Source organism: Sceloporus undulatus, chromosome 1, assembly GCF_019175285.1.
Source record: "Sceloporus undulatus isolate JIND9_A2432 ecotype Alabama chromosome 1, SceUnd_v1.1, whole genome shotgun sequence".
NCBI classification, from domain to species: Eukaryota; Metazoa; Chordata; class Lepidosauria; order Squamata; family Phrynosomatidae; genus Sceloporus; species Sceloporus undulatus.
Genome location: NC_056522.1, coordinates 148,555,448 through 148,568,735, shown reverse-complemented (window position 1 = coordinate 148,568,735; position 13,288 = coordinate 148,555,448). Strand labels below are relative to the sequence as shown.

Sequence of the window (13,288 nt, the reverse complement as noted above, 5' to 3'; positions counted from 1 at the left end):
GGAAGCGCTCTCTTTCATTCTCTCTCACACACAATATCAACAGACTCAAAGGAAAGAAATACAAAGGTTTAATTTTCTTCTAAGTAATTGAGTAAAGATCTCTGAACACCAACAATGACCAAGAAAACCAATACCTTGCTTTAACAAGGTAGAAGACAGCCCTATAGTTACATGTGGGGAACAGAAATAAAGCCCATCAGGAGTGTTGTGCCTACTATCATTAGCAATGTAAATATCATGCATGATATAAATATTCTAGGAAACTGATGAGCAGAGGAAGTAAGTGAATTCTCATCTCCTAAATCCCAAAACACACAGATGAGTAGATATATTCTTTCACGCTTGCTTGCTTACTTGTGCTGTAAACCTCACACATACACACAAAAGAAAACTAGAAATTGTGAACAGCTTAAATCCAATCTGTTGTTTTTTTCAAAAATCACAGACATAAGCCATGTCCTTCCTCATCTTCTGCTGTTTCTCTACCTAAACTTAAGAACCCATCTTAACAAGTGTAAATTAATTACATATAAGAAGTACAAAAAGTCAGTTTCAGTTGAGCTTAATGTTATGTAAATGTATGTGTGCATATATGCCAAGCTTCCAACCCAAACTGAAACTTCTGTACAAACTCAGTCCCTTGGAGAACTAATTGAAGATACAAATGGGCCAGAATTCAGACTGTACAACACTGTGGTTTACATTACCAGATTATGTCCCCCTCAACACTTTGAAAATATAGAGTGGCATCAGTCAAATTTTACAGACTTATGAAATCAGCTTTACCCTTCCAGATGTTTTATGCTGTAGTTATCATGACCAAAGGCAAGGGATTATGGGAGCTGCAAGGTTCACCATTCCTATGTAAGAAGTACTAGTAGTTCATATATTCCAAGTGGGTGGGTCTGAGTTTCTCCAACTTCTACTGAGAGCACAGGCTACCGCAGGTAAAAAGTCTCAAATTCAGATCTTTAAATTCCTTTCTTGAGGAATGATTGGGGGCTCACCAATTCCCTGAACCAGAAAATGATCTTTTAACATTTGGAATGTATTATCTCTTCCAATGGCCAAGGATGCAATTTTAGTGACCCAGTTAAGTACCTGGTTCCTGCTACACAATGAAGAGGGTTGTAGAGTCACCCCACCTAAATTTTGGCTAGGGAGATTGGGGCTCATCAGTACATAATAACTATATATTTTATATTTTCACTAGAAGTGAATACAGAACAATGTGATGCACCCTTCCCATGAACCTGACTGAATGAGAAGAGGGGAACGCCTCCTCGGCTCAAATTATATATTTGTGTTCCAATTTCAGCTCTATGGATAAAACTATTCCTCAAGAGCAACATAGAGTTGTACAAACCCACTAACTGACCAAGCTATGTTTTTATTGTTCTATATATCCCCACTCAGTTCTCTTCTGAAACTCAGGCTGGTATAAGTGAGTTTCCACAATGATTCTTGGTGAGACACCAACCACATTCAGACCTACTGTACATACTCAACTATAAGTCAACCTCATGTATAAGTTGAGGGCAGGTTTTGGGGCCAAAATTATGGATTTTGATATCACCCATGGATAAGTCAAGGATAAAACCAAGGGGCATGTAACAAACGATGTAAAGGATCAAGCAAAGGAACACAATGCCAAAGAACATACAAAAATCCAGCAGGCACAACTGTTTATACTTACACTAAAGGCTGGATGGATTCAAGAGTAGAGGAGGGTCAGTGCTTCCAGAACAGATTACACTTTGTCTTTAACCGGGGGGATGGTTCCCTTTTTAAAATAAGGGTTAAAGTACAGTACTGTACTTACATTGACCCATGGATAAGCTGACTCAGTTTTTTGGGGTCAATTTTTTTACTAAAATTTCTACATGATATATAGTAGTTTTAGCAAGGTGGTGGCTTCTCCCTCACCCCAAAGATCAGTTTCTCTAGAGAAACAGATGTTTGAGATGAGCTACACTCTTCACGTAGTCTCCATTAAAACATGTCTGAATATTTCCTCCATTTCAATATAGTAGGGGGAATTACAAAAAGAATCTATGGCCGAATTAGCCATCAACAAACAACCCATTCAAGGTGACATTCACAATGTATTCATGACCGGTGGAAGGGGGGTCAGGGAGGAGGAGAGATTCCTTACTTTTCTTCATCCTTGAAAATGAATTTCCGCAGCTTGAGATCCCGCAGTACCAGTCCGCCGTCATGACAGTGCGCTACAGCAGATGCTATCTGGTAGAAGAGTTTGGCTGCCTCCTCCTCCTTCAGCTTCTTGCAGGTACGAACAAAGGAATGCATGTCCCCATAGCTCCTCTCAAAGAACACATATGCTTTTGTCTCCCCAAGAATGATTTCAGTGATTTGGTTGATGTTGTCATGAGGAGGCAGACAAAAACATGGTGCAAGCAATTCTTGGTAGCAGCCAATATCAAACACCTAGAGACATAGTTGGCAATAAAAGAAAGGATTAGAGAATTAGAGGGGAACATGTTGTAGCTGACAGGCATTTCTAGAACAAATGAAATCTATCAAATAGAAGATGCTCAGACTTTAACAGGCACTATTTCCCTATGAAACCTAGAATTGTTCCCCCCCCCACTTTACAACCTATTTTTCATAAAGGATAGATGAAATGCTGGGAGGAGAAGGGATGGACCAATTTCTTGTTACTATGTAAATTAAAAACAAACAATTCTGTCTACAACCAAACATATTAGAAACCTCCAAAAGCCTAGTACTGTAATTGAATTTCAGTACTGAAATTTGATGGCCTGTGTTCTCCCATTAACAGGGGAGAGTTAACCTTTTAAATCTTGAGGGTCTCCATAAAAAAAGGACCCTATCATCTGGTAAATACATTGCATACTAGGCAAAACTGGACCAGTATCTAAGCTTGCAACTACTTATCTATAATACACCCTGCCTGCCTTTATTCTCTGGCAGTGAAAAGAGTCAGAGAAGCCAATTTCACTTTCAGATTGTCAGAGAAAACAAATCAAAGGCCACAGGTCAGCAAATAACACACAGACTCACTCATATGTAAACTGAGACACACACAAAAGGGCTCTTGCATTGCTCACTTCCCAATGGGCTTCAACAAAAGAAAAGGGTTCTGACAAAGCTTGTGATGCACCCCAGCCATGTTCTGAGAAAGTGTATTTTATGCTGATGTAGGGGACTGCAATTTTTTAATCCCAACACAACACAACCTAGTTCCATCTTTGCCCCCACTGGTTACAACTGAAAGCTAATGGCTCCTGAACTAGCACTGGCCCATTGACCACACTGCTATGAATGGCACCACTCTGCATTATAGCCAAAGGCCGCTTCCACATCCTCTCTGTAGGAATACCAAAAGAGATTGGCACTTTAGCTGATCAATCCAAGTTCCTGCTGTCTTGCTAGCATATCAGGGTGAGCACAGATGCCTTCCTTTTCCAGGACATACCATACATTTCAAACCCAGGAGAAATTCCAAAATGTCCTCCATTCTGAGCATGACTAAGAAGCATGAATTTATATTTAATATCAATGTTTTTAGCTTTTACAGTGGTACCTCGGGATACGAAATACCCAGGTTACGAAATTTTCGGGATACGAAAAAATCCCATAGGAAATCATTGTTCCGGGTTACGAATGTTTTTTCGGGATACGAAGAAAATTTTTGGTGCTTTTTTCGGCTTTTTCGCACGAAACGCGGCTTTTCCCCATTAGCGCCTATGGCAATTCGGCTTACGAAGGCTTTTCGGGTTACGAAAGCGGCCGCGTTACGAATTAATTTCGTAACCCGAGGCACCACTGTATTTTGTAATCTCCTACATTTCTCCTGAATGTCCTACATTTTGCAGTGCCTCATCCTCCTTTGTGGGAGAGACATCATGGGCTATCTCCTGGACCAAGGATGTTATTGAACAAATGGAAACTCTCCCTGGCATCAGATTGTGCCTCTCCCGGCTGCCATTGCATTCTTAAGAAAATCTTCAATGAAGCTATACCTTTATAATTTATGGTTGTTTAAAACAATTTCAGAGTTTCATCTGTGTGTCTTTGAAACAAAGAAATGCTTCTTACAACAGCAGCCATGTCACCTTGTGATCTTGTGAATGAATGGTAAGAAAGCATAAAGCATGACGGGAAACTCCAGTATAAAAATGTCACGCTAATCCAGTGATTATGAATGAATCAGTGCTTGAGACATTTGGAAAGCACACACAGATTCGAGGCAACAGGAAGAGTTCATTGAGAATAATGGTTGCAGTGCAGTAAGAAGACGCAAGGAATATAACAACAAAGGTTTTCATTCTTGGTATATGCAGCTCCCCCCCCCCATGCCTTTGTCTCTCAACAATGAAGGTCAGAAAGTTACAAAAACAGAATAGTGCTGTTATGAAGAACACTAGCTAACACTGTTGCACAATATAAAAACAGATGGGACTAGCTACTTTTCCTTCTTATAATTTAAGAATACAGTCAGCCCTCTATATTCAAGGATTTTTTTAACCCACGGATTCAAAGCTTGAAAGTATTTTTTAAAATATATAAATTCCAAAAAGCAAACCTTGATTTTGCCACTTTAGATAAGGGACACCATTTTACAACCTCAATGTATATAACTGGACTTGAGCATCCATGGAATTTGGTATCCATGGGGGTCCTGGAATCAGGGCACTGCAGATGTCAATGATCCACTGTATGGGCATCAATCTCTGTTGCCCTGAACACCTACTTTAAAGCACAACTGAACAAACTCTAGCCCTCTAAACGCCGGTGAGTTTCAACTCGCATCAGTTCTAGTCAGTATAATAACCTATGAGGAGGAATGCTGGGAGCTGGTGTCCAACAACATGGAGGACCACCGTTGCCTACCCCTGCTTTAAAGCCATTAACTAGTGCCATTTTCTGAAACAGGACATCACTTTCCTTAAAGACTTACAGCACAGTCCTCTCCATGTGTATGGAGAAATAAATGTCCCCTAATTCTGTGGGTCCCACTCCCAGGTAAAAATGCATAGGATTGCAGTACTGATTTAGTCATCTCGGGAGCAATCAAAAAGGTTTCTAGAAATGCAAGCTTTAGTATTCCATGAACCCCTACCCCACCCTTCTCTTCCTAGCACCCAAAGCAAGGACTCTTTCCCATAAGTAGGTTAACAGGTCAACCTGCCCATATGAAAAGGAGAAACCATGATGCTGGATTTCCCAAGGGCAACTCAATTTCTTCTATGTCAGCACATCAAATAATGTTCCTGAAGCTCTGAAAATAGACCCCTGTCCCTGCCATTCTCCTCACCTTTACAAGCTTCCTTGGGAAATGTAATAATCCTCAAGTATTTTTACAATTTGTAATCCTTCCACAAGTGGCATTTCCTCCCTAACAGCCATTTCAAAAATGTCATTTTGGATTGACTTCACAAGGGCTTAGCTGTTCTTTTATGCAGAATCAGAACATGTGACTTTATTTTTTAAAAAGGTAGGGAAATGTAGTAATTTCCAGCAACAAGAAGTCATTGGCAATCCCTTGGATTCTGGTAGGATATAATGCACACTAAGGGGTGCCAATCACAGTAAATCTGGACTCATTGGCATGTCTTTGTTATCTGGTCCTCATGACTTGGGGAGATGGCAAGAGGAAGTCACAAGCCCATTTCTAATAAGACAAAAAATAGCAGAATTTTTTACTAGCACTGTAAGGTGGGACGGTATTTATTTAGGAGGCTTTTAAGCAAGAGAGACACATCCAAAGTAATGAATGAATTGCTTCAAATGTGCAAGTGAGGTTGCTGAAACATTTCCTAAGATGCTGTTCATTTTACAGTTACAAAGCATGCTCAAAGGCATCCTCAGATCTCAAAAAACATTCCTAATACTAAAAAGACATGACAACAACGCAAGATGCTGACTCTTACAGGAGCTAGACTTTTGCTCCACTGTGTTATACAGGGCCAACATGATTCCAGGGAGAGGTGGGCTGAAGGTGAATTAAAATTGAAATAAAGTAAAATAAAATAATGACTAGTTTCTGGTAATACAAGCAGAGAAGTTGCTTTGCCCTTTCTCCTCCACCTTTTTATATTAATCTCTCCCCACAGCAGGAGGCTAGAATATATTGATTTGCATCTATTTGGAAAAACTATGGCATGTATTTAACATAACACTAAAATAACTCCACTTTCTAGCACATTGCAGCCAGCTTCTCAAGGTCAGAAACTGGCTTTGACATAATCAGGTGTAAACCGGGGAGAACTAAATCTTCCTTAAAGCCTCAGAGTTCACGGCCCATGGGTGACCAGGACATTTCGACTGCCATGTAAAGCCAGCCTTAACAAGTAACCAGGGAGCGTTAATTTATTTTTTCCCCTACCATATATGAATCTAAATATAAACATCCACTTGTCAGGAAGGTGCCCAAGCATTTGGAATTATTATTTCAGAGGGTCGATATGTCTATTGCTCATTACATGCCAATTCAACTCCAGGATTTGGATTTGGATTTTTGGAGAGGAGGGCTCGGGGGTTGTTGTATTTATATAATTTGTAACAATGTCTAGACATTGGGAGCAAGGCAATCCACCCTCTTCCTGAGAGCTCAAATGGCTGGAAGCCCAAGTCTGGCGCACAAGGCACACGGGAAGAGTCACCACAGCAGTTTAGGAACAAAGGAAACAGTGTGTCGCCTGTGAGCGAAAGGGAGCATGTGGGCTTCCTTTCCCCCCCCCACAGTTCACAATGGAGCAGGAGAAGCCAGAGGCCAAAAAAGTAGCAATCGACCAAGTCCTGATATTTTCAGCCTTCTAGGAAACATATGTATGGATAGTTATTATCTTTTTTTAAAAGGTAATTCTGAAAGGAGTGTTTGCTAGAGAGGGTAAATGAGGATTGTTTGCAAATATACATCCAGGAAACCTATCAAGTGGTGTTCGCCCTATTGCAAAGCACAATAATACAAGTGGATTTTGTACTTTGTACAGAGTGGATTATGGTACTTTGCTATAGGGCTAACATGGCTACCTCAAATAGGTCCTGGATGTGAATCGCTGTTTTGTGGATTTTGAATATTACTGTACTTTGCTATAGGGCCAACATGGCTACCCTGGGTAGATTTCCTGTATGCGAAGCCCTGTTTTCTGGATTTGGGGTGTTGTACTTTGCTAAGACCAGCACGGCTAGCCCTGAATAGGTTTGCTGGATGTGAACCCCTGTTTTGTGGATTTGGGATGTTATTGTCCTTTGCGATAGGACCAACATGGCTACCCCTGGATGGGAATAATTGTTCTGTGGATTTTAGACATTATTCTACTTTGCTATAGGGCCAGCACAGCTAGCACTAGATAGGTTTCCTAGATGTGAACCCCTGCTTTGTGGATTCAGGATATTATTAAACAGACATGTGTCAACCTAAGAGGTCTATTTTACTCCAGTGAATTTAAGACCCACAACCACTCTATCCCACACGTGTTTTGCTGTCCCACATGCTGTTCCATGCGCCTAAGACAAAGCCGCACAGTAGGACTGTCTACTGTTACACTAAGCACACACCGCACAGGGCAACTGAAATATCCTGTGAGGGCAGCTGAGAATTTAGCAAGGCATTCTGAAAAATATGGAGGGAAATTAGATTATGTCTGTGGAGGGAGGCATCTCGCCTTTCCACACAACTTTCCCTCCTCCCCTTCTGCTTTGGCTCTGGGCCACTGTTACAACGTGGCCATTGTCTGAAAAGTTGGTTGTGTTAGGCAAGGGGTTTCGTTGCTGTTGTTGTTCCCTTTAAATTACAATCTCACCCAGGGCCTCAGCTTCATGGCTTTCTCTGGCCTACATCTTCCACAACTCCTGTTTCCTCTCAAAAGAAAGCAAGCTAGTGTGGTATAATGGTTTGAGTATTGGACTAGGACTCTGGAGACCAGGGTTCGATTCCCCACTCATTCGTGGGTGACCTTTGGGCAAGTCACGCTCTCTCAGCCTCAGGAGAAGGCAAGGGCAAAACTCCTCTGAAGAAACCTTGCAAGGAAAGTCCAGGATAGGGGTTGCCATAAGTCGGAAACAACTTGAAGGTGCACAACACGCACAGCCAAAGAAAAGGCTCAAAAGTGTGCCTCTCTGTGTGAGTGTGTTAAGCCACTGAGCAAGTCACATCCTCTCAGCCTCAAATGGCAAAGTAAAGGTATGGAAATCTTGTCAAGAAAACCGCATGATAGGGGTAACCACAAGTAGGAAATAACTTGCAGGCACACAACACACACACACACACACACACACACACAGAGCGCCAAAGAAAAGGCTCAAAAGCATGCCTCTCTCTGTGTGTGAGTGTTAACCGACTGGGTGACCTTGGGCAAGTCACACTCTCTCAGCCTCATTCAGAAGGAGGGGGTGGCTCCTATCATGGGCTTTTCTTGACAAAGTTTCTTTGGGGGTGCCATTGCCGTCCCCTGAGGCTGAGAGAGCGTGACTTGCACAAGGTCACCCAGTGGGTTAACCCTCATATGGAGAGGCAGGCTTTTGAAGCTTTTCTTTGGCTTGAAGGCACACAACACACAAAGCCAGTGAAAAGCCTGCCTCTATGTGAGTCAGGCTTAACCCACTGGGTGACCTTGGACAAATCACACTCTCTCAGCCTCCCATGAAACCTCCTCTTGAGAAACCTTGTCAGGAAAAGGACCCAGGATAAAGGGGGAGGGGGATTCACCTCAAGTCGGAAATGACTTTGAAGGCACACAAGACAGCCAGAGAAAAGGCTCCAAAGCCTGCCTCTGCATGTGAGTGTGTGTGTGAGAGAGAGAGACTGTGTGTATCCTGTTTGCCTGAAGAAGAAGCCAGTGTGACTTTGCAAGCTTGCAACATATTTTGGTGGCCCAATGCTTGGATGTTCCTGGCTTTGTGTCTCTGTGTGTGAGAGAGAAAGAAAGAGACACAGAACCCAGAGCAATGAATGCAAGCCACAGGAAAAGAGATTCCACCTGAATATTAGGAGGAACTTCCTGACAGTAAGGGCTGTTTGACAGTGGAACAAAAGTGTAGTGGAGTCTCCTTCCTTAGAGGTCTTTAAACAGAGCCTTGATGGCCATCTGTCGGGGATGCTTTGATTGGGAGTTCCTGCATGGCAGAATGGGGCTGGACTGGATGGCCCTTGGGGTCTCTTCCAACTCTGATTCTCTGACTCTATTCTAAGATCCTGCCTGATGAAGAAGCCAATGTGACTTTGTGTCTGTGTGTGAGAAAGAAAGAGACTGTGTGTATCCTGTTTGCCTGACAAAGAAGCCAGTGTGACTTTGCAAGCTTGCAACATGCAACTGTGCATTTCGGTTGGCCCAATGGAGGCATCACTGCTTGGATGGTCCTGGCTTTGTGCCTCTGTGTGTGAGAGGAAGGAAGGAAGGAAGGGAGGAAGGCAGGGAAGTGCTTACCTTGCAGACCAGCTCCTCCTCGCTGTGCAGGTGGACTGCTCTGAAGCTGTGGTCCCCTTCGAGAGGCTCGAGGAGCAGGTTCTTCCCGATGCAAGAAACGCAATGCGACAAGCTGGGAGTCTCTGGCGGGCTGGGCGAGCCGAGGTTGGGGCTGAAGCTGTGGCTGGAGTCGGTGTTGCTGCCGGGCCTCACCGAGGAGGAGGAGGAGGAGGAAGAGGAGGTCGAAGGAGGAGGAGGAGGGGGCTCCTCGAAATCCTGGGTCTTGCTCCGGGGCCTTCCATAGCGGGCGATGGAGATCGGGGTAGACCTTGGTATGTTCATGGGGATGGAGAGAGAGAGAGAGGGCAAGGCCTCCCAGGAAACCCCCACCCCAGAGCTCCCCCCCCCTCTCTCTCTCTCTCACACACACACACACACCTTCCACACAAAAGGCACCACAAAGCACAACAACTCCTTCCTCCCTTCTTTGGTGGCCTTTTGTCCAAGGTTTGGAGAGGAGGAGAGATCCCAGTCTTTGCAACAAAACTGTGGCAACACTGTTGTTACAATGCCCCAAAATATGGCAAGAGTAGCCCCAGGGTTTCCTTTTCTTCTCTCTCTCTCTCTCTCTCTCTCCAATCTCCCAGCTTTCCTTTTCCTTCACCAAAGGGTCTTTTCCCCCTTTAGTTTCCTAAACTAAAATATATATATATTAAAATAAATATAAAAATAAAAAGGAGACACGATTCTCTTTGAAAAGGATGATGATGATGATTTTGTTCTTTTTCTTTCTTCTTTTTGGTGTTTCCTTTTTAACTGTAGATGGCGTCGGATCCTTTTTTGGATCCAGAAAGGCGACGAGGGAGCATTTAAACTTCCAGAAGGGAAAACAAAAAAATAAGATTTCCCCCCCCCCTTAAAATAATAATAAAAATTACAAAAAAAGCAGAGGAAGGCGGTGAGAAGAGAGACTATTTCGCCATGGATCCCTTTCTTCTTGTTCTTCTTCTTCTTGCCTTTGGCTCCTTTTCGAGGGAGGCAAAGGCAGGGAAAAGGCACAAAAGATCCTGCACAACGAGGAGGCTCTTGGTGGAGGTTTCTGTTACTGTTATTGTCGTTATTATGTCCTCCTCCGTTCTCTGCGACCAAAGGCAAAACCAGGGGGAAAAGTGCAAGCAAGGACAAGAGCCTTCAGCTTTCCATCCTCCTTTCCATTCTTCTGGGCAGAGCGAAAAAACAGAGAGAGAGAAAAATCACCAAAGAAGAAGAATATTAAGGACGATGATGGTGATGATGATGCAGGGAAAAGGATCCCCCCCCTTTTTTTTTGTCTTGTCCCAAAGTCCTGCGATGCGAAGAAGGTGGATGCAGCCTGGATCACATGGAAATATCTAGATGCATATATATATATGTGTCTGTGTGCAATATATATATATATATATATGCACACACACACACACCTAAAAAAGAGATCTGGATGTATTGCAGGTCCTTATTTCCTAGAGGTAGAGATGGAAGGAGGAGGGAAAGGGCAGCCAAACCCTTTCAGCAAGGCATCCTCTTCCCCCCTATTAATAGCGTCTTACGTGGCTGGGGTTTTCTTTCTTTCTTTCCTTCCTTCCTTTTCTTTCTTTCTCTTTCTTTCTTCCCAGTGTCAGCAGTGTTGCTGCTCCTGCAGCAGCTCCCAGCGGTGCATTTGCACTGAGAGCCAGCCCCTCGTGCAAAGAAGGGGGAAGAAAGGGAAGAAATATATATAGAGAGAGAGAGATAGGGATTGCCTGACTCACACTGTCTGCACTAGCAGACTGGCTCCCAGGGAGGCCAACCCGCCCCAATTGCAGCGGCCTCCTCATTGGGCCACCCAGCTGCCCATCACAGCAGAGGCCCACCAATCCGCTGCCTTCTTTCCCTCCCTGGTCCCGCCCCCCATTCTGCTTCTTTCTTTCTCCTCCTAGTCCTGAATGAAAGGCTGCAGGGGAAACGAGGTGAAAGAGCCTTTGTGTCAGGAGCGGAGCTTATCTTGGCTGAGGCCAAACCAAGGTGGCTATGTGTCCTCACTGCAAAGGAGGAGGAAAAAGCCAGGCTGGCCAGGGCGTCCTCCTTTTCCAGGACGCCGCGCGTCCTCCATTTCAGCCTTTTGCCCAGGAGGGGTTACCAAAGGTCCTCTATTTCGAGCAGGACACAGAAGTGTGAAATGGACATTTATATGCAGGGAGGAAAGAGCCAGCCCTCCTTTTTCCAGGTCCTAGACTCATAGAATCAAAAAGTTGGAAGAGACTGCAAGGGCCATCCAGTCCAACCCCATTCTGCCATGCAGGAACTCTCAGTCAAAGCATCCCTGACAGATGGCCATCCAGCCTCTGCTTAAAGACTTCCAAGGAAGGAGACTCCACTACACTCCTAGGAAGTGTGTTCCACTGTCAAACAGCCCTTACTGTCAGGAAGTTCCTCCTAATTTTGAGCTGGAATCTCTTTCCCTGTAGCTTGCATCCATTGTTCTGGATCCTAGTCTCTGGAGCAGCAGAAAACAAGCTTGCTCCCTCCTCAACATGACATCCCTTCAAATATTTAAACAGGGCTATCATATCACCTCTTAACCTTCTTTTCTCCAGTCTAAACATCCCCAGCTCTCTTAGTCTTTCCTCATAGGACAAGGTTCCCAGACCTTTCACCATTTTAGTCACCCTCCTTTGGACATGCTCCAGTTTCTCAATGTCCTTTTTGAATTGTGGTGCCCAGAACTGGATACAGTATCCCAGCTTTCTAGTCTATTCAGGTCATTTTGAATTTTGATCTTCTCCTCTGAGGTATTAACTACTCCTTCTAGTTTGGTGTCATCTACAAATTTGATAAGTGTGCTCCCAGTTCTGTCATCCAAGTCATTGATAAAGATGTTGAACAGCACTGGGCCCAAGACAGAACCCAGTGGGACCCCACTGCTTACTTCTCTCCAAGTATCAGCATAGGGGTTTATTACATAGGGGGATATGGGGGGGGGGGTTAAAATTGTCATTATCCCGGGAAAGTCGCACGACCGCGGGAAGATTTTCACACACACACACATCACAATTAAAGAGGACTTATCGAATGGGGAGGATGGCCATGAAAGAGCATATATGCTGCGGCTAGGACCTCATGAAAATGGGAAAACTGTGAATAAAAAACCACTTAAAAAAAAGACCTCTAGGAATCTCTAGATCATCCAGTGCAACTCTATGGTCCACCAGAAGCTGACCATACAATCATGCTGGAGGACCTACAAATGCCAAGAGAAGTGTTTTCTCTAGAAATCTCTAAGTCCTCCAGTGACTTTATGGTCCATTTCCAGCAGAATTGTACTGGAGGACCTAGAGATTTCTAGAGAGAACATATTAATCAAATTTGTGAATAATCAAATCCACAAAAATCAAATCCAGAAATGTGGTGTGTGTGTGTGTGTGTGTGTGACTGTATATACAATGTCATAATAAAATGGTGTCCCTTATATAAAATGGCAAAAACCAGGTTTGTTTTATGAATTTGAATGTCTGTGCATTGTGCAAATATTTTTGAACTATGGTTGCTTGAATCCATAGATGCAAAATCCATGAATAGGGTGGACTGAAATTTGGAGATTTGCTCTTTGGGAAAAAGAAGAACAACATGGTGAAGCCTAAGTCTAAGTAATAAATACGAACTATGTGTCATCATAGTAGTCCAGAGTGTCATAGAAAGCAAAGCATCTCTGGTCTGTCTTTCCATGTGAGGGGAGAGAGGAGGTTTACTTGGACTTCTACAAGGATAAAAAAGGAATCTTGTAAAAAGACTGTTACTCTGCACTTGCACTTACACTGCACTTGCAGGTCTTGGGAAGGACAAGTCTCAGTCCCTTATCCACAAGACATGATAACAAC

At 43.6% G+C, this 13,288-nt stretch overlaps 1 protein-coding gene across 1 annotated transcript in view; it reads right to left on the bottom strand.

Annotated features, from left to right (window-relative positions):
* Positions 1–10,221, bottom strand: part of TRIB2 (tribbles pseudokinase 2) — a 32,744-nt gene extending 22,523 nt beyond the window's left edge. Inside the window, exons 1-2 of the mRNA XM_042454309.1 lie at positions 9,417–10,221; positions 2,156–2,448 (exon numbers count right to left, since the gene is read on the bottom strand). Of these exons, the coding sequence (XP_042310243.1) occupies positions 2,156–2,448; positions 9,417–9,737 (614 nt within the window). The 5' untranslated portion in view covers positions 9,738–10,221. The remainder of the gene's footprint in view (positions 1–2,155; positions 2,449–9,416) is intronic.
* Positions 10,222–13,288: the final 3,067 nt, after the last annotated feature.